The sequence below is a fragment of the Carcharhinus amblyrhynchos genome, chromosome 7, assembly GCF_965287045.1.
Source record: "Carcharhinus amblyrhynchos chromosome 7, sCarAmb.v2.hapA, whole genome shotgun sequence".
NCBI classification, from domain to species: domain Eukaryota; kingdom Metazoa; phylum Chordata; class Chondrichthyes; order Carcharhiniformes; family Carcharhinidae; genus Carcharhinus; species Carcharhinus amblyrhynchos.
In genome coordinates this window covers 70,932,370-70,956,434 of record NC_137330.1, presented here as the reverse complement: position 1 = coordinate 70,956,434, position 24,065 = coordinate 70,932,370, and the positions used below count along the sequence as shown (strand labels likewise).

The window sequence follows — 24,065 nt, the reverse complement described above, 5'->3', positions numbered from 1 at the left end:
TTTTTGCATTCTGTCTCCCTCCCATTTTTAATAAAGGATCAGCTATTTTTCAATCTAATGGAATCTTCCCTGAATCTTGCTAATTTTGGAAAATAAAAACCACTGCAGCAACAATCTCAGTAACCATTTATTTTAAAACACTGGGATCAAACCCAGGGACTTGTCATTCCCACATTTCCAAAAACTGCTAAATGCCACTCCCTGGTGATTATAATTTTCTTGAGTTACTCCCTCTCTTCTAATTCCTGATTCTGGTGTGTCATTTATATCTTCTATAGTGAAGACTGATGCAAAATACTGATTCTATTCATTCCTTCTCAAATCAAGATGAAACCAGCTCAGTGGCTGAAAAGTCATAAGGCGAGATTTTAATTCATTCAAAACACATTAATTTGCATGAAGTTAAAATCAGGCCTGTAACAACTACTCAAGAATGGCTTCTTCCTCGCTGCTGTCAGACTTTTGAATGGGCTTACCTTGCATTAGGTTGATCTTTCTCTATATCCTAGCTGTGGGTAGCTACATTCTGCCCTCTCTCGTTTCCTTCTTTATGAACGGTCTGTATAGCGCGCAAGAAATAATACTTTTCACTGAATGACGTGACAATAATACGTGACAATAATAAATCAAATCAAATCAAATCAAAGTATTGTTGTTGCTTCATCAAATTTATTGTTGATTTTGTTTTTTATCATGTGCTTATTTTGTAAGTGTAAGATTATTATTTATGTCCGAAAGTTATACGTGAACAGTTTTTATAGCGGGATAATTGATCTCACTAAATCATTTCTCCTCTTCGCAGAAAATATTCAATGACAGTAGTTATCAATCATTATTAGTGGGAAGCTCAGAATGGCAATTTATGCTATTTTCATTAGTTGTTAAGCAATATCATGAAAATAAATGATTAATTATCACAAAATCAAATATTTCATTTCATCCATGATAAGATTAATGAAAGCACTGAGAGTTAAGCAAAGCTTTTGATCACTTTAGTTGTTTGTTTCTGGGCTGGTTTTTATTTTTACACACTTGTTTGTTTTTGATGATCCTCTTCCATTGTACAATATTTGATACCTTGTTACGGCTCTTTTTCAGGACTGTACCACAGGTTTCTACAGCACAGATTATGGAGCATGTTTGCCTTGTAATTGTCATGGGCATTCAGAACAATGCCTTGATAAGTCCGGAATTTGCATTGTGAGTAGCTGTTGCTTTAACTTACTGAATATTGTTAAGTTAGATTTTTATCTTAATGACATTTATGATTAATTAGTTCCAACTGACCATATTGAATCTTACAAGTTACCCCACTTCTCTCTCCGACTGATTTCTTTCATTCCCTATCTGGCAGTTTTAATGACACAGATTCAGATGTTTTGCCAGCTGTTTCTTTTCACTTTACACTCCTATGCTGATAACATATGGCTCTACTCACCAGACAAAATCAAGCTGAGAATGATTGCAGACAACATGGGTTGGTCAGACACATTTTAAGCATGTTTTTGCCAAATGGTCATGTTATGTTCTGTTTGATAAGATATGTGACAGGTAGTAAAGTAAGATGTCATTAGTTTCTGACTTAATACTAAATAGCGATAAGGAGACTACTCCTGGTTCGCTCTCTTTATTAGTTTTTCAAAAGTTATCCCAACCTGTCTGACTGAGAAACAGTTCTGATCAATGAAGCAACTGTTTATAAATCAAATGTGTAACTAAGTCCTTTGCTTGTGCCTAAATGATCAGTTGGTTGGGTTTTGGCTGAAAAGTTTAATCAATTTAAGCATTAATGAATATCCTGTAATTGTGATAGGCTTCAACCTATTAGAAAGGTTTGTATCGGTTTGGCTTCTTTAGCTTGTTGCTACATTTTGGCCTGCTGCATCTCTTTGCTTGTTTAGTCATACACTGCTCTCATAAATTAAGTTATCTGTGTTCCAAGTGCCAAAAGCTGAGGCCATAGGGTGGATTTTCATGGAGCCAGGGAGACTACATGGAAGGATGAGAGTTGGTGACCAGGACCCAATTCTGGAATTCCTGATCCCATTCCCAGTAGAATTATCAGTAGAACCTACTCAGGATATGGGCAGGTTTGGGCTCTGAGCCTGCATTTTACTATGGTTAGAACTCAGGAACAGGAAGGGCATAGTCACAATGTTTGAGGTTTACTACAGTCCTCCTAACAGCCAGAGGAGGCCTATAGTAAACAGATATACAGTCGGATTTTGGCAAGGTATCAAAGTAACAAGGTTGTTGTGGTGGGAGATTTTAACCTCGCCTACATTGAGTAGAATTCACTTAATGCTAGGGACATGGATGAAGCAGAGTTTATAAGGAGGCCTTCTTGAAACAGCATGTGGATAGTTCAACTAGGGAAGAGGCGGTACTGGATCTGATATTGGGGAATTTATTGGCCAGATGGTTGACATTTCAGTAGCAGAGCAATTCGGGAACAGTGACCACAATTCAGTAAGTTTTAACGTACTGATGGATAAAGATAAGTGTTGTTCTCAAGTGAAGGTGCTAAATTGGGGGAAGGCTAATTACCAACAATATTAGGCAGGAACTGAAGAATGTAGATTGGGGGCAGATGTTTGAAGGCAAATGAATATCTGGCACGTGGGAGGCTTTCAAGTATAAGTTAATAGGGACTCAGGACCAGAACATTCCCGTAAAGATGAAAGATACGTATGGCAACCTTGGATAATAAGCAATATTGTGAGCCTAGTCAAAGAGAAAAAAGAATCATTTGTTAAGGTTAGGAGGCTGGGAACAGACAAAGCAAGTGTGGAATACAAGGAAAGTAGAAAGAAACTGAAGCAAGGAGTAAGGAGGTTTAAAAGGGGACACGAAAAGTCATAGGCCAGCAGGATTAAGGAAAATCCTAAGGCTTTTTATACATAGATAAAGAGCAAGAGGGTAGCCAGGGATAGGATTGGCCTACTCGAAGACAGGGGAGGGAATCTATGTGTGGAGCCAGAGGAAATGGGTGAGGTATTAAATTACATCGTCCACCAAGTACAAGAGCCTGGGGAAGGGTGTGTAGATAGTTTTGGTCATGTTAAGATCAAAAAGAAAGAGGTATTTGGGTTCTTGAGAAATATTAAGGTAGACAAGTCCCCAGGGCCTGATGGAATATATCCCAGAATACTGAGAGAGGCAAGGGAGGAAATTGCTGGGGTCTTGAAAGAAATCTTTGTGTCCTCATTGGCTACAGGCGAGGTCCCAGAGGACTGAAGAATAACCAAAGTTGTTCCTTTGTTTAAAAGGGGTAGCAAAGAGAATCCAGGGAATTACAGGCCGGTGAGCTTTATGTCAGTGATAGGGAAATTATTGGAGAGGATTCTTCAAGACAGGATTTACTCCCATTTGGAAATAAGTGGATGTATTAGTGAGATGCAATATGGTTTTATGAAGGGGAAATCATGTCTCACTAATTTGATCGAGTTTTTTGAAGAAGTGACAAAGATGATTGATGAGGGTAGGGCAGTGGTTGTTGTCTGCATGGATTTCAGAAAGGCCTTTGAAAAGATTCTTCTTTGCAGACTGGTGCAGAAGGTGAAGGTGAAGGATCAGAGCTGAGCTGGGAAGATGATCACAGAACTGGCTTGATCATAGAAGACAGAGGGTAGCAGTGGAAGGGTATATTTCTGAATGGAGAGCTGTGATAAGTGGTGTTCCTCAGGGATCAGTACTGGGACCTTTGCTGTTGTAATATATATATAAATGATTTGGAGGAAAATGTAATTGGATTGATCAGTACGTTTGCGGGTGACATAATGATTGGTGGAATTACAGATAGCAATGATGATCGTCAGAGAATACAGCAGGATATAGATCTTGGGCAAAGAGGTGGCAGATGGAGTTTAATTTGGAGAAATGTGAGGTCATGCATTTTGGAAGGTCCATTGCAAATGGGAAATATACAGAAAGTGGCAGAACCCTTAAGAGTATTGATAGACAGATGGACCTGGGTACACAGGTATTCAAGTCACTGAAAGTGGCAACGCAGGTGGAGAAGGTAGTCAAGAAGGCATACAGCATGCTTGCATCCATCAGCCGGGACATTGAGTTTAAAAGTTGGCAAGTCATGTTTCAGCTTCATAGAACCACACTTAGGCGACACTTAGAATATAGTGTTCAATTCTGGTTGCCATACTACCAGAATGATGTAGAGGCTTTGGAGAGGGTACAAAAATGATTGGATGTTGCCTAGTTTGGAGGGCATTAGCTATGAGGAGAGGTTGGAGAAACTTTGTTTATTCTCACTGGAGAAACGGAGGTTGAGAGGCGACCTGATAAAAGTCTACAAGATTATGAAAGGCATGAACAGAATGGATAGTCAGAAGCTTTTTCACCAGGGTGGCAGAGTTAATTACTAGGGGGCCCAGGTTTAAGGTGCAAGGGGCAAGGTTTAAAGGAGATATTCGAGGCAAGTTTTTTACAAAGAGGGTGGTGGGTGCCTGGAACTCACTGCCAGGGGAGGTAGTGGAAAGAGATACAATGCTGACTTTTAAGAGATGTCTGGACAAATACATGAATAGGATGGGAGTAGAGGGATAAGGTGCCCAGAAGTATCTCTCTACTAGGGGACTTTCGTTAAGTCAGGCAGCACGGTCAGTGCAGGCTTGGAGGGCCAAAGAGCCTGTTCCTGTGCTGTAATTTTCATTGTTCTTTGTACACTCCCAATGAGGTCAGCTCCATTGCGTGGATAGGCATATCCCACTCCTCCACAATTTAATGGAATCAAACCTCAGAGTTGTCACATACCATAGTCTGCATGAGGGATCCTTTGGCAGACAATTTCAAATCCTCCTTCTCATTCCCCCATGCCAATGTCTGCCTCCCCTCCCCCACACTTGGATCCTCATGCTAGAATGCCAATAAATATATGCCCATTCACTGACTCGACACATGGTATAGAACCAATGAACCATATCGTGCAATAGGAGATCTAAAAAAGACTTTGAAAATTGCTAACTTTGCATTTATTAAAACAAGCCTATTTTTAACTACAATCCAATAAAAGTGTCAATCATCCAGATTCTTTAAAGCATCAATGGCAGAGAATAAAAGCATTTGAATCTTTGTTATCCTTTGTAAATAACCATTGTGCAATTGACAAAAGGAATCAGTGAGGCAGAACTGTCAACCAAGCAATGTTTGCCCTTGACTCAGCTTTTGCAACAATCTAATGAATTACTGGGCTTTCATCCAAGGCTCATTATGCATTCTGATTGAGTTTTGAAGGTCAGGCAGGGAGTCAAAAAAGAGGTTATGATCTTGGAACCAGCCCCTGATGTGCACAGGGTACCCAACTTTCACCATGTTTGGTGAAAATAATTACCTTTCCCCTCTCATCAGTCTTCCACTGCCCAGCATATTGTGCACTGGGGGTTGACTTATGTCCTAAATTGGCCATTAATTGGCCACTTAGGAGCCTCAATAGGCTGAGGGCAGGCAGACTAGTGGACACCTTATCTAACTTTCCATATTATGGACATCAGATTGAGAGGAGTAGAAAGGCAGTGGGCAGTGGGCTGCTGAAATCCAGCCACATGTTGTATGACAGTGTACCTGTTTCATCACTTAAACTGAACTACAGTGACCAGCGCTGAATTTTATCAAAAGCTACACGAGAGAAACAGCACAGAAGTCCAAATGATGACTCAGTATATGAAGCACTATGATTACACACAATATAAAAGTTTAACAAATGTTGCTTTCATTTGAGTTAAGAAACAGATTTCTTTGCAGGCCAACTGAGGTCCAGGTTTGTTTTTTTCCAAGCTTCTTTAGTTTCTTTCTGTTGTATCCCTAGCCTCAGGCCTTTGAATATTTTCAATGCCAAACACTCAAGAAAAGACAGCAACAAAAAATTTAATGGGTATCCTGGGATATATGGTCAGCAGATGTACAAAACTTCAGAAACATCTCTCTGATCCTGTAAAAGGGTTACGATTACCAATGGACCAATCTGATCTTTGATCTAAAATATGTCCTTTTTACTATTCTAACCCAAATAAAGCTTGGCGTTTATTTGCAATAAAACCAATTCCATAACATCATCAAATTTATGCTGTATGAATAGGTTAATGTGCAAGGTTTAGTGTTATTTTTCTCCTGCTATGCATGCTAACCTGGCCTTTCTGCAAATTTGAAGATTAATGAAGAATTCTTATTAGATGTTTGAAAAGCTGGATGACAAGTACTGCCTGGACTCTGGAGAGAGTTTTAATCTATAACCAAAATTATAGATTGCTACTTTTAGCAACCATACGTCCACATGCAATTTTAGATATTAGTTGTGACTAAAACCAGCTCCACTATTGACAAAATGTTGTTTTGGGAAGTTTCATATGAGTTAGTTACTCTACTGAACAGCTGATAAGAGACAAGTAACATTTACAGCACATGTGTTCAGGTAAAATCATTCCCTTAAGACAAAAGATACAGGAGCATAATAAGGCCATTTGGCCCATTGAGATTTTCAGGAGATAATCTATCCATCTCTCCATGACATTTAATGCATTGCGAACACTGTATTTCCTGCCATCAACTTCCTGGGTATTACCATTGTCATGACAACGGATCATAGCCCAAATTACTTACAGACATTTTGAACTTTTAAGTAATTAAGACTTTTTTTTAAAAAAGGACATACGTGTAAAAACCAGTTGAGACTTTAAGTGACCATTTGCTGGAATCCCAATGTGGATTTCACTTGATCAACTTGTCCAACAAGAATAGAATTGCACCTTTTTCAGACCAAGACATTTCAAAGAAAGGGATGCAATGCAAAAACAGAATTGTAATCTACAGTAAAGATAATGGAGAATAATTAACAATTCTGAAGCAACCTTGTCCTGTGGGTTATATCCCAAACTGTGGACATGATGTGAGTTGAAAGAAAGTAGTTTTGCATGAAAGATAAGTTTGTGTTTTCCCCCTTCTTGGAATACACAAGGGAAAGGTTAAAAGTTAATCGCAAGCCTGGTCTCTGTGTGCTAGTATGGTGTTCTGGTTCTATTGTGCTAATGTGTGCTGTAAAGGCCACAGTGGAAGAATATCCAATAGCCACCTCTGCATTTGCTCTTTCTGATTGCTGGAAGCAAGTCCCATATCAGTTAAGCCATAATCAAAACGGAAATAGGACAACTCCTTTCAGCTGACCTGCAGAACCAAGAATCTTCAAACCAACTGCTCAAATTCAGTGTTATTGGAATAACCAACCTAGTGGCTGCCATATTTCATCATCTATTCTTCACAGACAAGCCAAAGGTTGATTCATATATCTTTATGGACGCCCTTATTGTTACTAATTCAGCATATGTGGGCATTTTATTACTTTTTCTTGCTTTTAAGTACTTAATAAACTCACTCATCCTTTAACTCAAGAAAACCTGGATAAATTAGGTCCTTTTAAAATATAAATATATTTGGACTGGGAAAAGTTGGCCCGGAGGAAAAGGATCCTCTTTTAAGTTTACCTTGTTGTGGCAAACAGAGGCAGTTGGATAAAGAAGGGGGACCAATTTGTCTCTCCTCATCTGGGAACATCATTTGGGGGGTACCTTATCCAGAATCATAACAAATTGGGAGACTTCACCTGGAACTGCTCATAACACTATTAGTCAAAGACCCGTTGGACCAGCCATATAAATACTACAAAAGAAGGCTGAGAATTTTACAGTGAGTAACTCATTCTCTGATTCTCCAAAGCATGCCCAATTTGAAGAAGGCACAAATTCAGAGTGTGATGGAATACTCTCCATGTGCCTGGGTGAGTGCAGTTCCAATAACTAAAAGTCAACACCATGCAAGACAAAGCAGCCCACTTGATTAGCATTCCATTCACCACCTTGAATATGCACTCAGCCCACCATGGGCAGACAGTGGCAGCAGTGTGTACCATCTACAAGATGCACCACAGCAACTCACCAAAGGACCTTCAACAGCACCTTCAAACCAATGACATCTGCCATCTAGAAAGACCAAGGCAGCAGATGCATGGAAACATTAGGACCTTCAAGTTTCTTTTCAAGTGACAAACTATCCTGACTGGAAACGAAAGCACCATCTCTTCACTGTTGCTAGGTTAAAATCCTGGAACTTTATTACTACCTCCTCAAGGGCAATTAAGAATGGGGAACAAAATAATTAAGTAAAGATGCCAGCATTGGACTGGGGTGGACACAGTAAGAAGTTTAACAATACCAGGTTAGAGTCCAGTAGGTTTATTTGGAATCACTGCTCCGAAAGCTCATGATTTCAAATAAACCTGTTGGACTTTAACCTGGTGTTTATGAGAAGAAAATAATGCCAGTGATGTTCATGTTCCAAGAACCAATATGAAGAAAAATGCATCACATAAATTCATTGGAAGTTACTTTCATTTTCTTTGCCATTTAACATGGTTGTTGGCTACAGCAATGTAGGTATGCAACATGAGAATTTTGAATGGGTCTGTCCACTGGCAAATAGATGTAAATATCCAATGTGAATCGTCTTAACAAACACAGGTCAAAGGTGGCAATAGAAACATCCTCTAACCCTGCCAAACAGGTTTTCACCTCTGTCCTCCATTCCAAATCTTGGTCCCCTGTTATACTGAACAACATTGTTTTATTGGATCATAACCTCTGAGTTCCCCAGAGTCGTACTGGGGGGTGTATCCTAAAGATGTGCTTCAGAATTCCCTTCAGAAGTTCCCAGGTTGGCATTGTTTGGAAGTGCAAACTTCCCCTGGACAATACACTGGGAACCATCTGAAAAATGAAATTTATATTGCAAACGTTGGATGTTTTTGACTGGGTTACACCAACAGTTATCTTCTTTACATAAAATTACATCAAATATTTGGCACAAACAGGTCATTCAACCCAACTGGTCCATGCTGATGATGTGCTCAGCTTGAACTTCCTCCCTTATTTTCGCAACCATTTATATCTTGTGCACCATATGTTTGGATCATTATCAATGATTAGATCCAGAATGGTCTTTGACTGTGCTGGGTTTGGCACCATAATTAGTATATATTTAGTCTTTCCTCTGTTATTTTTTCAGTAAGTTCTAGTTATAATCTCATAATTGACTTGGAACTGGCTAGCTTAGGTATTGGTTCACCAAACCTGCAACAGGGCTCACCTGCTTACAATCATTACTACTGTGTCTATCAAATTGCCAACTCTATCCCAAAGAGACCTAAATTCCTTCCTCGAGGGACTTTATGGGCCTGATTTTACCAACAAGTTGTGTCAGTTTTTGGGCCCAAAAACTTGATGAAGTCGGGCGTGAGGTCAGTATTGAGCTCCGCGACCGTCTTCGTGCCCATTCCCCCTTTCCCAAGTAGCTAAAATGACTGCAATTGGCACTGCATCCGAAATAGACACAACGTCAATTTAAATGCATTTGCATGAATTTAAATTGACTTAATGGGCTGCACACCCAAACTTACTTGCATTTCCCTCCTTATCACTGCATTCACCCATCCAGATTCAGCTTGAAACAGATATGATCGGCAAAGGTCTGTTTCGGGCGCTCAAGCTTCTGAGGAGGAGTGAGGGAGGGAGGCCAGATCATCTTCTGGTGAGGGAGCGGGGGGGGGGGTTCAGGGGGAGGTGGGCCAGATCATTCTCCACCAGGGGGGGAGAGGGGAAGGAGGCAGGAGCAGGGGCAGGGGGATCTGCTGCCACTCTGTGCATGATTGGTGGGGGGGAAAGGGGGGTCCACTGCCACTCTGCATGCGATTGGTGGGAGCGTTGTGGGGCAGGGGGCGGTGATGTGTAGCGGGGGGTAGGTGGATAAGGGGAACAGTTATGTTGTGGGCATGGGGCAATATCTGTGGGGGCCATCGCTCATGGGCCATTTTATTCAGCCTGAGAGAATTATGGCAGGGGAGCATTTTCCAATTTCTTTTTCCTGCACATGCGCAGTTGGCGGCTCCGATCAGAGCTGCCGTGTTTCAGGTGTGATAAGCCCCGCCCACAGTCTTCTGCAACGCGATTCGGAATCTTTGTTTTTCTTTTAGGCAGAGTGCGTATGAGGGCATAGGAGAACAGGTCTAAAAGTCCAATCTGAAACAGTCCCAGGTTCAGCACTTAGAATCAAAATGGTAAAATCGGGCCTCATAACTCGTTGGATATCGGAAATTTGACAAGCAGATTTGAGTTGTTGTTAGTTTGGATAGAATACATTAATGATCCATCATGAGTAAAATAGTGGTCAGCACAACTCAGTATGAATGAATTCTCATTGATCTCAGGAACGCACATTGTAATATGCCTCATTAAAGAATGGCTCAAGATAGCTGCGGAACAGACAGGGGCAGGAGGCTTGGGCTAAGAACAGAATTGAATGTTGCTTTAAGGCAATCTATTTAGCCTGCAGTAATGTATTATAATTTGACATCATTTTAAGGTCCTGGTGATTTTGCATTTTCTTGTTGATCCATTTTTCAAAACCGCGATGCCAGATGAGAAAAAAACTGCCACATTGACAGAGAAGGTGGTGAAATGGATTTTTGTTGCCTGGAAACATTAGAAATAATATAAAAGAAATTAAAATGATGGCCTGTTGAGAAAATATAAACTGCCTGGCCAAAAACAAAAATGGATGCAGAGATCCTAATATGGCCTTTTTGCTTGTAAAACATGCAAGAGCCCACTAAGTGTTGCCAGATAACCCAGATAATCCACATTGCTATCACTATGGTTGGCAACCACACAACCTATGATGATGTCATTAGAGGCTCATGCTATCCTGACTAGTTTCCCTTTGGGGCAGCATGGTTCCATATCTGACTATATATTTAAAGTGGACTCTCTCTCCTCTAAATTAACCTCATGCAAATGAGAGTTTGTTGTAAAATATATACTTTTTAATTGCAAAGTTTTAACATTCTTTGGTGTTATATAAAGTTTGAAGGAGAGATTCTTAACAATCCAGAACATCATTATTGCAGGAACTGAATGTAATTGTGGATGAGGTATTGTATTGCTTGTGGTGCATTAAAAAATATGTTGGGTTGAAGATTCTGTGCACCTTAGCAATTGCACTTTGGGGATAAAGGGAGGAGGAGTGTTACACAAGCATTACACAAACAATGTTTCCTCCTTAAATGGATCTTTTTCAGCCTCTTATACCATGCTAGAATTAAAGGGTGCTGGAAATGGAACTATACAGGCTTAGGTTGTTTTGCTGGATCATGCTGCATTGCCAACTGCAGCAAATCACAGCTGATTTGATTTTATTTATTGTTGTCACATGTATTAGTGTGCAGTGAAAAGTATTGTTTCTTGCGTGTTATACAGACAAAGCATACCGTACATTGTTGTTGTTCGTCCATCGTCACCAATGAGGACCTCAGCACCATTAGTCATTTTGAGGCTGGTTGCAGTGTGTCCAAAGATGACTGATCAGGCCAATTCGGGCACGGAATGTCCTGGCACATATTGGACAGACTTGTGTAGACACTGTAATTGTTGCGCTGGTGGCTCTGGACTTGCGCAGCTCGCGCTTAAGTTGTGCTTCAGAAATACACCTGCTTCGTGACCTTGATAGCCTTTGTGGATGAGGCAGCACCAGGTAGTGTTTCCCAGGTGGTTGTGTCAATGTCAAGTGACTTCAGGGAGGCTTTGAGTGTGTCTTTGAAACATTTCTTCTGCCCTCCATGCGAGTGTTTTCCAGCAGAGTTCCCCAAAAAGGAGCTGCTTGGGTATGCGCTCATCTAACATATGGATGACATGACCTGCCAGTCGCGTGTGTAGTATATGGACTGATGGTAGACTTGCTCTAGAGAGAACTTCAGTGTCTGGTACTTTGTCTTGCCATCTGATGTGTAATATTCTGCGAAGACAAGTCATGTGGAAATGATTGAGCTGTCTTGCATGTCTTCAATACACTGTCCACATTTCACAGGCATACAGGAGGGTAGTGAGTACCACGGCGCTGTAGACCTCCAGTTTTATTGCTGGGCTGATTCCTCGACATTCTCATACAGTGGAGTGCAGTCTACTGAAAGCAGAACTTGCCTTTGCTATTCTGTAGTTAACTTCTGTATCAATAGTCACTGCTTGGTAGAGGGTGCTGCCAAGATAAGTGAAGTGGTCCACTGCATGTAGTTTCTGCCCTTTGATTGTGATTATGGGTTCTCTGTACGGTGCATGAGGAGCAGGCTGGTGCATGACTTCAGTCTTTTTAATGTTGACGATGAGTCCAAAGTTGTCACAAGCCGTGGAAAATTTGTCCATACTGACTTGCATCTCTGGCTCTGAGCCAGCATATAGGGCGCAGTCATCGGCAAAGAGGAAATCTCCCAGGAAAGCCTCCTTCACTTTGGTAATAGCTTGAAGTCTCCACAGGTTGAAGAGCTTCCCACCCACTCTGTACTTGAGGCTGATTCCAGCAACACTGTCCTGGAAGGCATCATTCAGCATGGCAGTAAACATCAGTGTGGGTGTGAGCACACAGCCCTGTTTGACACCACTGGTGACTGGGAATACCTCAGAGGATTCTCCGTCATCTAGTACCCTGGCCATCATGCCATCATGGAACTGGCATACCATCTGAATGAATTTGTGGGGGGGAGCCGAACTTTGACATGATCCTCCACAGGCCTTGTTGGCTTACAGTGTCGAAGGCTTTCGCGAGGTCAACAAAGGTTGTGTAGAGCTTGCGATTCTGCTCCTGACACTTCTCCTGAAGTTGGTACGCAGCAAAAATCATGTCAGTAGTCCCACAACCTTTGAGGAAGCCACACTGTGACTCTGGAAGCAGGCCCAGCTCCAGGTGAGTGACCAGATGATTTAGCAGGACTCTTGCGAGGGTTTCTCCTGTGATGGAGAGCAGCAAGATTCCTTGGTGGTTGTCGTTTACTTGCTGATTGCCCTTCCTCTTGTAGATGTGTACGATGGAAGCATTTTTAAGTTCCTGAAGAATGGATTCTTGCTTCCAAAATGACTGGAACAACTCAATGAGTTTCTTGATAAGTGCAGGACCAGCAGTTTTATAGATCTCTGTGGGTATGGCATCTGCCCCTGGGGTTTTGCCACTGGATAGTTGGCTGACAGTTTTCGTGACTTCAGCTACTACTGGTGGGTCATCCATGGCGCTGTTGATATCATATCATACCATACATAAAGAAGGAAACAAGACAGTGCAGAAGTAGTGTTACAGTCATAGCTAGGGTGCAGAGAAAGATCAACATAATACGAGGCAGGTCCATTCAAAAGTCTGATGACAGCAGGGAAGAAGCTGTTCTTGAGTCTGTTGATACATGTCCTCAGACTTTTATATCTTTTTCCATATGGAAGAAAGGAGAGGAGAGAATGTCCGGGGTGCATGGGGTCCTTAATTATGCTGATTGCCTTTCCAAGGCAGTGGGAAGTGTCGACAGAGGGCTGAATTTTACCGGCACGTCTGATCAAGTTTCACACAATCCTGCCTGAGGGCAAAGGAGAATGCTGTTCTCCAAGCTGAGCCCGCCCCCAGAATCGGTGCTGGCATGCCGGTAAAATTTCAGCCTGAGTCAATGGATGGGAGGCTGGTTTGAGTGATGGACTGGGCTTCATTCATGACCCTTTGTAGTTTCTTGTGGTCTTGGGCAGAGCAGGAATCATACCAAGCTGTGATACAACCAGAAAGAATGCTTTTTATGGTGCATCTGTAAATGTTGGTGAGAGTCATAGTGGACATGCCAAATTTCCTCATTCTTCTGAGAAATAGAGGTATTAGTGGGCTTTATTAACTATAGTGTCAGCATGGAGGGTCCAGGACAGGTTCTTGGTGATCTGGACACCTAAAAGCTTGAAGTTCTCAACCATTTCTACTTCATTCCTATTGGTGTAGACAGGGGCATGTCCTCCACTATGACTATTTCCTTTGTTTTGTTGACCATGAGGGAGACATTACTGTTGTTGCACCAGTTCACCAGATTCTCTATTTCTTTCCTGTACTCCATTTCTTTATTGTTTGAGATCAGACCCAGTACGGTGTTGTCATCAGCAATGTTGCAGATCAAATTGGAGGGGAATTTGGCCACACAGTCATAGGTGTATAAGGTGTATGGTAGGAGGCTGAGAACAGCCTTGTTGGGCACTGGTATTGAGGATGATCGTGGAGGAGGTATTGTTGCCTATCCTTACTGATTGTGGCCTGTGAGTTAGGGAGTTCTGAATCCAGTCACAGAGGAGGGAGCTGAGCCCCAGGCCACGGAGTTGGAGATGAGTTTTGTGAGAATAACGGTGTTGCAGGCTGAGCTGTAATTGATAAATAGGAGTCTGACATAGGTGTCATTGTTATCTAGGTTTTCGAAGGTTAAGTGCAGGGCCAGGGAGATGGTATCTGCTGTGGACCTGTTGCAGCGGTAGGCAAACTGTCGTGGATCCAGGCAATCTGATTCATGCCAAGACTAGCCTTTTCAAAGCTCTTCATGATGATGAATGTCAGAGCCACTGGCCAATAGTCATTAAGGCAGAATGCTTGGCTTTCCTTTTGTACCGGGATGATGGTTGGCTTTGTGAAGCAGATAGGGACCTCAAATTGTTGCAAAGTGAGGTTGAAGATGTCTGTGAATATCTCCACCAGCTGATCCACGCAGAATCTGAGTGCTCACCCGAATACCCCATCCAGGCCAGCCACTTTCCGTGAGTTGACCTTCGAGAGGGCTTCCCTGACATATGCAATGCTGACCTCAGATACAGGTTCATCTGAGGCTTCTGGAGTGAAGGGCATGCTCTCGCTGACATCTTGCATAGAAAGCAGGCATAGAATGCATTGAGCTCGTCAGGGAGAGGTGCGTTGGTGCAGGCAATTTTACATACCTTCATCTTGAGCTGTTATATCTTGTAGATCTTCCTATAGTTGGCATGGGTCCTTTTAGCTGTGCCGGGACTCAAGTTTGGCCCAGTGCTGTCTTGTTTGCATCTTTGATGGATCTCCTTCGATCATATCTGAATTTCTTGTATAGGACAGGGTCACCTGGCTTTAACGCCTCAGACCTGGACTTCAGCAAGCAATGGGCATCCCTGTTCATCCATGGTTTCCAGTTGGGAAGCACACAGATTTGCTTCTTTGGCACACAGTCTTCTTCACACTTACTAATGAAGTCAGCTGCTACTTGCCCCCCCCAGGGTGACACCTGCCAGTCTGGCACTGCCCTAGGGGCACCCATGCCTTGTATTCAGACTCCCTCGGGGGGGCCTCAATGGCCTCTGGTTCCACCAGAGAGGCCAGTTCCCTGTTCATGGGGAGCAGGTGTTTTCCTCGCTGGAGAGAACCTTTCCGCGCTAGGCCATAAAGGCAAGCAAGCCCAGCCGATTGAGCGCTCTGCTCGCTAAACACATTGAAATGAACAATGAAATAAATTTCAATAAATTAACCAGCTTCTTGCTCATTTCTGGTGAGAGAATGACCACGCTGAAAATCTGGATGTCATAAAATTGTGACAGGCACAAAAACCAGCATCATTTGCACTAGTTGCTTTATGCCTGATTTTAAGATGTTTTCCCACTGCAAAACGGTTGTAAAGTGGCCATATCTACCCATTAAATGTATTTAAGGGGAGACAAAGTAACACTGCCAAAAAATTAGTAATCCAGAGGCCAATGTTGGGAACATGGGTTCAAATCACTCCACAGCAGCTGGAGGAATCTAAATGCAATTAATTTTTTAAAATCTGGATTAGATCACCATAAAGCTATCATTACTTGTAAGAGAAAACATCTGGTTCGCTGTCCTTTAGGGAAGGAAATCTGCTGCCCTTACCTGGTCTGACCTACATGTGACTCCATATCCACAATGTGTTCGACTCTTAACTATTCTTAGGGATGGGGAACAAACACAGGCCTTGCCAGCAATGCCCACAGCCAATGAAAGATTAAAAAAAGAAAACATGTAAATAATGAAGCTATGTATTACTGAATGAAGGGTATATTTTCAATTTATACCATATATATTATGGCAGCATGATGGCACAGTGGTTGGCACTGATTCCTCGCGGTGCAGGGACCCAGGTTCAATTCCTGGCTTGGGTCACTGTCTATGTGGAGTTTGCACATTCTCCCTGTGTGTGCATGGGTTTCCTCCAAATGCTCTGGTTTCATCCCACAGTCCCAAAGACATTCTGATTTGATGAATTGGTCACGCTAACTTCTCCCTCAGTGTACCTGAACAGGCAACGGAGTGTGATGACTAGGGGATTTTCACAGTAACTTCATTGCAGTGTTAACGTAAGCCTACTAATAAAAATAACATTCTAAACATGGAGAACAGAATTGTTTGAAAAGCAGGAATAAAAGAGTAAATAATTCATCCCAAAATGACATGAAACATCACATAGCAATGCTGTGGAATTGGAAAGGATGTGACATTTTCCTAAAATAATGCATTAATTTTGTTGTAGTCATGGAAATGTTGATTATAAATATTCACATCCTTTTCCTGTTAACAGTGTGGTTGTTAAGGAAATATTACTTGTTCTGCAGCTCGTTTATTTTTGCATTAAGTTAAAGAAAATATTTCTGCTACAATTTAATCCTTAGGATTACATAGGATATGTGGCACTGTAACAGGTCATTTGACTCAATCAGTGATTCAGCTAAGAAAAATCTTCTAGGCTGTACCTCAGCCTGTCAGAAATTTTACAATGGAACATTTTCTAATGATGTTAGGCATACAACTGGATAGGCATACAACCGGGCACCTGAACTCTGGACAAAAAATCATGCAAGTGGAGTTTCTGCTTTGGGCATAGTTGGCAAATGAGTATAAGCTATGTGTAAAATTGGAGCTGTTTCAAAAAGATATTTCTGTTCAAACTCATTTGCATATCACCAAATGCAAACAAGCACAATCAATGTATTTTAAAGCATAATTTTTAAAATATTGTCCTTTAAAAGAACATTCCTTGCATATTGCTAAAAAAGGGACATTCTTTCAAAGCTTTACGTCTTTTACTCATCAGGACAAATGCAAGAGCACCATATTTCAAGGGAAAGGCAATTTATACTGCATGAAGAAAAGGTGCTGATTGGTTGGCAAGTCCACTCTAATTGATTGAAATGTTGCCTTGGAGAATACACCAGGGAACTTTTGCACTTTTGTTTAATTCAAAAATTCTTCCAACATGGATTGATTCAGGGAGATTCCAGAGGTTTCAGCAGTCTCTAATTCAAAAAGAAGTTGTTGTTCTTGTACAAGGATTGCAGAAAGGTAGCATAAACGTGCAGCAAAAAATTAGGAAGGCAAATGGCATGTTGGCCTTTGTTGCAAAGGGATTGGAATAGAAGAATAAAGTGTTGTTGAAATTGTACAGATTTTTAGTGGGACAATATTGGGAATACTGTGTCCAGTTTTGGTCTCTGCAATTCAGAAGGAGATAGAGTCATAGATGTTCACAGTTTGGAAACAGGCCCTTCCCAACATGTCCACGCCACCCCATTTTTACCATTAAGCTAGTCCCAATTGCCCACATTTGGCTGTTATCCCTCTATACCAATCTTATCCATGTAACTGTCGAAATGTTTTTTAAAAGACAAAATTGTAACTGCCCCTCCTATTGCCTCTGGCAGCTTGTTTGAGACACTCATCACCTTCTGTGTGAAAAAACTGCCTCTCTGGATCCTTTTGTATCTTTCCCCTCTCACCTTAAACCTATGCCTTCCAATTTTAGACTCCCCTACCTTGGGAAAAGATATTGATTATCTAGAGATATGCTTGCACTGGAGGTGGTACAGCAAAGACTTACAAAATTAGGATGAGGGGATTGTCCTTTGATGGAAGACTGAGTAAATTCAAAGCATATTCTTTGAGTTTAGAAGAATGAGAAATGATCTCATTGCAACGGACAAAATTCTAGAGGGGCTTGATAGGCTGGATTGTTTGCATTGCACAGTCTCTTGATAAAGGGCTTATTATTTAGGACTGAGTTGAGGAACAGCATGAAATTGCATGAGAAGATGTGGAATTTTTAAGTTGTGTGCGTGTGATGGAATCAATAGGTGCCCACGAACAATTAAAGGGCCATTCAAAATCCAGCCAACTGTGATTTCATGCTGCCCGTGTGATTTTTAGTCATATGGGCAAAACATGTGGATGCTCATCACATTTTTGTTATTTTCTCATCCAAGGACAGGATAAAATGCCTCCAGGTCAACAGCACTTTCTCTGTGATAGAGTTTGTAACTATGTGAATATAAAGTTTTGCTTGTGTTGTTCTTAAACATTTGACACCTGACTTTCAGAAGCATTTCAGAACTTCCTTGGAAGATTTCTCTCAGGACTGGGGAACAGTGTTCCATCATTTCCAAGGCACAGGTCATCTACATCTACTGCAATGGAGATAGTGCATTCTGCTGGTGGGACCTCCTCTGAAGAGGGAGAGAAAGGAGGCCAGGGGAACACAGGTAGCATTCCAGGCGGAGACTTGCTAGAGGAGAGGCACATGAAAGCTGGTGAGGGCCAGCAGGGAGACCAAGACAGAAGGGAACACCAAAAACGCCACAATCTAGCAGCTAGAGTATACAGGCAATGCACCAACTACCTACCTGCCGTCCACTGTCACCAAGGACACAGTGACACCCCTTTGCAAAATGATAGGCCTCTAACTGCATTGGTGTCACCCCAAGCCAATGGTGTTGAAGCCCTCAAGTTCTACACCTCTGGTAATTTTCCAGACTCATTGGTGGAGGGGGATTGTGTGGTGTCTCGGAATCAGCCGCACACAGTTGTGCCAAACTAGTGATTGATACCATCTTCAGGCATAACCACACTTCATCAACTACTAGACAGACAAGGGCATTCAGTCAAACGGAGTACAAAGCTTTGCGATGATGGCTCGATTACTCTGCATCCACGGTACGATTCATGGCACATATGTGGCCATCAAGGTAACAGCAGGAAAGCTGAGGAGCCAATGAAGTGAAGCTACCATGTGTAGGGTAATGACTGAATGCCTCAAAGTCAGACTCCTGCCACCCCATTTCCATTTATTTTATTTCATATCATCTCATTCTCCATTTTATTGCTCTCCTTTCCACTCTCTTCCCCCACTTCATTCTTCGGGCCAACTGCCACATTCTTCAGGCAGCCCTTTACCAAGTTGTATTTTTGTTTTGCAATTCATGCATTTCTACCACTTAACGGACACTTACAATACCTTCTGAACCTTCTACACGCTCATTTACATTCCCTTTGTCCAACTTCACCACCCCTCCCCACCCTCATAGTATAATTCTCTGCTGACTCTCTTTTCTCAGTAAGAAGTCTGACAACACCAGGTTGTCAGACTGTGTTTGCCCCAGTCCAACGCCGGCATCTCCACATCATGACTCCCTTGTCTCTCAGCTCTGATGAAGGGTCATCTAGACTCAAAACCTCTCAGTCCACAAATGCTGTCATATCTGCTGAGATTTTCCTGCATTTTTATGTGGAACTTGTTTTGTTACAAAATAACCAGTTAAGTAAATTGGACAGACAGATCCTCAAATAACTTGCACAAAACAACATTGTACTGCATGTTTTTTTCTCCAGTAAAAAAGTTTATCAATTTTCTTTTCTCATCATTGTGCCCAGTTATGGATACATGATCACACTGAATCTGTACCAATGTTGAAAAACGGATTGTGATTCAGAAACAAATGTATTTAAAAGAAGCATAAGCCTATAAAACTAAAAAAAAAGAGAAATGCATAAAGTGCATATAACAGAGATTCTTCAGATACTACAATAATGTTGGTTCAAGATTCCCAACATTAAATAAATACTGCAAAAAGGAAAAGTTACTTTAATTGTTTTTGAAATTCAGTTGAAATCTATTATGCAGTAAATGACAAAATATAAATTATTTATCACTTTGTATTTCAGAACTGTCAGAATAACACAACTGGAGACAACTGTGAAAAATGTCTTGACGGCTATATTGGTGATGTTGTCCAGGGTCATCATAAATCCTGCCAGCCTTGCCCTTGCCCTTTAAGTATACCTTCAAATAAGTAAGTAGAAAAAACGAAAACCTGTTTATTGCAGTATTGCAATTGATAATTGCTTTATAAAATGGTTTAGGGTCTATAAACAACCTTGACAACATGGTTCTGATATACGTAATTTTTTTTAAAATATCAGTTAGGTCTGGGTTAGCTTAGCTTAACATATGAAGCATATGTGATCTTCATCATTTGGAGATCCTAAAGAGCTAATTATAGCCTGTTAGGAGTTCAGAATACAACTTTACAAATGCTGAATTCAACAGAAAATAGATGTATATTGATCTTTAAAAAGGCCAAGGATGAAAACTGAAACATGATCTGCTTGACAGCGGACTTCAGTGAGCCAGAGTGGCCTTGCTTCAATTGTGTGACCTTGTATTCTATACAGTCAAGTTCTACTCTTTCGTCCTTGAAGTTGGCTCAGCTGAAATAGCAACATTTATGTTTTAACGTGTTTCCATGTAAAGCAATTATGTCAATAGAGAACTTTCAAATAATAAACTTTGAGATGTAAAGGAAGATATTCTATTTTTTAGTGTGAAATCAATTACAAATATCTTGTTTATACAGAAGAATTATCAATCCTCATCTCTTATGAAGCAGTAGCTGACTGAAGTAGTGACTCTGGTTGACTATATTAAGAAGCACAGCTATTGAATATTATAATGTTCAGCCTGGCCAAATGGAACATAGAGTATGGTTAGAGTGGAAGTAAAAGCTTTAAATTTTCTATAAGAAGAAATTAACCTTTTTTTGCATTTTCTTTTCATTTTTCAGTTTCGCTATTTACTGTATGATTAAAGCGGATAAATTGCGATGTGTATGTCAGGAAAATTACGCTGGACCCAGATGTGAAAGGTTGGTATTTGTTATTTGGTTGTTTTACACTAGATTGTATATGATCAGAAAATGTAATTTGAGATCTGTGAGCCCCAGGAGATTTGTTGTGTTGTCTAGAGGTTAGAATACCAGTGGTGATGCCTTTTATTAGCAACATTTAAGAGGCATTCGGATAGGAACATAAGTAGGGAGGACATAGAGGGATTTTTTTTTAGTTTAGTTAGGGTATCATGATTGGCACAGGCTAGGAGGGATGAAGGTTCTGTTCCTGTGCAGTACTCAAGAAAGAGATAGTTAAATATTTGATCAAAAGCAAGATAAGGGGCTATGTGGGGAAAAGGCAGGGAAGTGGAGTTAGGATGACATGGAGATTAGCCATGATCATATAAAATGGTGAAGCAGGCTCGAAGGGCTCAATTCCCTACTCTGACTCCTAATTCCTATGTTCCTCCTTTTCTTTGTTCAAATTACAGAGTAGTACTTACAGCACAAAAAAAAGGCCATCCAGTCCAACAGATCTCTGCCAGCCTTTCTACTCCATACATGTCTCCTTTCACCTTACGTCATCCCACCCTATCAAAATATTCTTCAATTCTTTCTCCCTCACAAACTTAAGGGGTGGGATTCTCCAGCCGTACTCACACCAAAACCAGAGAAACCCGCCCAAGGTCAATGGACCTTTGTGTGGTCCACCCTCCCCCCATTCCATCCCCATTTGCTACAATTCCCATGGTGGACAGGAAGGGAGAAGTCCCCCCATCATGTTTAACTTGGATTATCCGGTCAATTGGCTGGATACTTTTGGTTCTGATTTGTTGGCGCTATAAGAACATAAGAACATAAGAAATAGGAGCAGGAGTAGGCCATCTAGCCCTTCGAGCCTGCCCCGCCATTCAATAAGATCATGGCTGATCTGTCGCTGCTCAATTCCACTTTCCCGCTTTCTCCCCATAACCCTTAATCCCCTCTCTTATCAAAAACCCATCAACCCGCGTCTTAAAAATATTTAGCGAGGCAGCCTCCACCACTTCAACGGGCAGAGAATTCCAGAGATTCACCACCCTTTGAGTGAAGAAGTTCCTCCTCAACTCCGTTCTAAACCGCCCCCCTTTATCTTGAGGCTGTGCCCCCTAGTCCTACTGTCTTTTTTGAGCGGGAAGAGTCTCTCCACCTCTATCCTATCCATCCCATTCATCATCTTATACGTCTCAATGAGATCTCCCCTCATTCTTCTAAACTGTAACGAGTACAAGCCCAGTTTATTCAGCTTCTCCTCATAGCTCATCTATCTGTCATCTTCACTGCATTGACAGTAAACTGAAAGAATGAGTAATACACTCACTTGAATAATAAGTTTATTTTCCATTTCCAGCTCAAAATATAAATCAGGCAATTTATATAATGCGTGGACAGGTAATTACTTTGTACATTTGCTGTTTAGTCAGTGAAAGTAACAGTTGTCTTAATGACTCGAGAGTCTGGGCAAAAGTATTCAATCAGATAGACAATGACATAGCTCCTGAGAGGTAATGGTTGTATTGGATTTAACCATTACATCTCCTAACCATGCTGCTGTTTTTATGTAGTTCTGATTTTTCATTGTTTATGTTAGGAAAATATAATTATATTTTGATGATCACAGTACCGTTGGGTGCTGTGATCATCCTTCTTTCTTTGTTATACACAGTTCAAACAGCTATAAAGAATACACAATAAATGGGGATATCCTAATAAAAGTAGATGAAGTGAGAAATCTTGGCATAAAAGTACGCAGGTCCATATAGGCAGCAGTTCTAGTTGACCAGGTTGTAAAGAAGGTGTACGAAATGCTGTCCTTCATTGGCAGAGGTATAGAATATAAAAGTGAGGATGTAATGTTGGAATTGTATAAAATACTGGTAAGGCCAGCTGGAGTATTAAGTGCGCCGTTCTGGTCACCATTTTACAGGAAGGACTTGATTGTTCTGGCAAGGGTATACAGGACGTTTACAAGAATGTTGCCTGGGCTAGAAAAGTAGCTAGAAGGAGAGATTGAGTAGGCTGGGGTTATTTTCCTTGGAACAAAGAAGGCTGGGAGGTGATAGAAATGTACAAAATGAGTGGACAGGATAAACTTGTTTTCCTTGGTGGAGAATTCTAGAACCAATGGAAGTAGATTCAAGGTAAAAGGCAGTAGGTGTAGAGGGACATGAGGAAGGACTTTTTTATGCAAAGGGTGTTTGAATTCACTGCCTGAGTTGGTGGTAGAGACAGAGATCCTAAATTATTTTTAAAAGTACCTGGATCTGCACATTAAATGTTTTAAGTTGCAGGGCTATGGGCTGGGTGCAGGAAGGTGGGATTAGAAAGGACTCTGGGTGGCTTGGGCTGGCATGAACAAGATGGACTGAATCGTCTTTTTCTGTGCTGTAACTTTTCTATGGTTCTAATTTGCCATGAGTAGAGGACATGTTTGTGTTGAGTCCCACTCCAGGGCAGTGACTGCAAATAAAGCAAAGACTTAAAAATGTATTACAGTAGGGCACTGTGCCAGATCCTTCCAATCAACACTGCAACAGTGGAATTCCCCATTGAAAATATCTCTGAAATTCAGTCTCATTTAATGGGTACTTTGCATGGTCTAGGTTGATCAGTTACAGCTGTGAACTGCTATTAGTGTAAACTGTGGCGACCAGCGTCATATAATCTTATCATCCTGTTTCTGCTGAAAAATGTATTGGCCCAAAAATTGCTGTGGCAGGCCAACAAGTGGAGCTCATAATTAGTTAGGCTTGGCCTTGCCCATTTGCGTAGAGATATTTTGTCCTGCACATTTTTGGAAATGGAAGATAGCAAAGCTGTGGCAGTCTACACAGAACACATGGGGTCTGAGTGAACTGGACAAGCAACTGATTATCTCCTTTACTGTGCGCAGTGTGAACAAGTAAGTCAGAATGGATTAATATGGAAAGAGAAATAAAGAAAGAAAAGGGAAGATTGGATGGAAAGGGAGAAGAGAAATCAAGATTTTTTAAAAATGTTTTTTAAATATTCAATAATTCAAATCTTAAAGAGTGGAAGGCTACAGTTATTGTCATTCATTTTCAGTGCCTGAGAATTTGTTTCAAAGTAATTAACACTTAAGACATTGTTAAAAAGATACTTAGACCAAAAGGAACAAGCCATAATTTTCTGTCATGAGTTTGATTTTTTAATTCAATCTGAAAATACAAAAGTAAGTCATGTTCAGACAATACATTT

The 24,065-nt window shown here is 41.1% G+C and overlaps 1 protein-coding gene across 1 annotated transcript in view; it reads left to right on the top strand.

Annotated features, from left to right (window-relative positions):
• Nucleotides 1–24,065, top strand: part of lama4 (laminin, alpha 4) — a 131,051-nt gene that overhangs the window by 13,427 nt on the left and 93,559 nt on the right. The window contains exons 2-4 of the mRNA XM_080192570.1: nt 1,099–1,200; nt 19,864–19,991; nt 20,763–20,843. Of these exons, the coding sequence (XP_080048696.1) occupies nt 1,099–1,200; nt 19,864–19,991; nt 20,763–20,843 (311 nt within the window). The remainder of the gene's footprint in view (nt 1–1,098; nt 1,201–19,863; nt 19,992–20,762; nt 20,844–24,065) is intronic.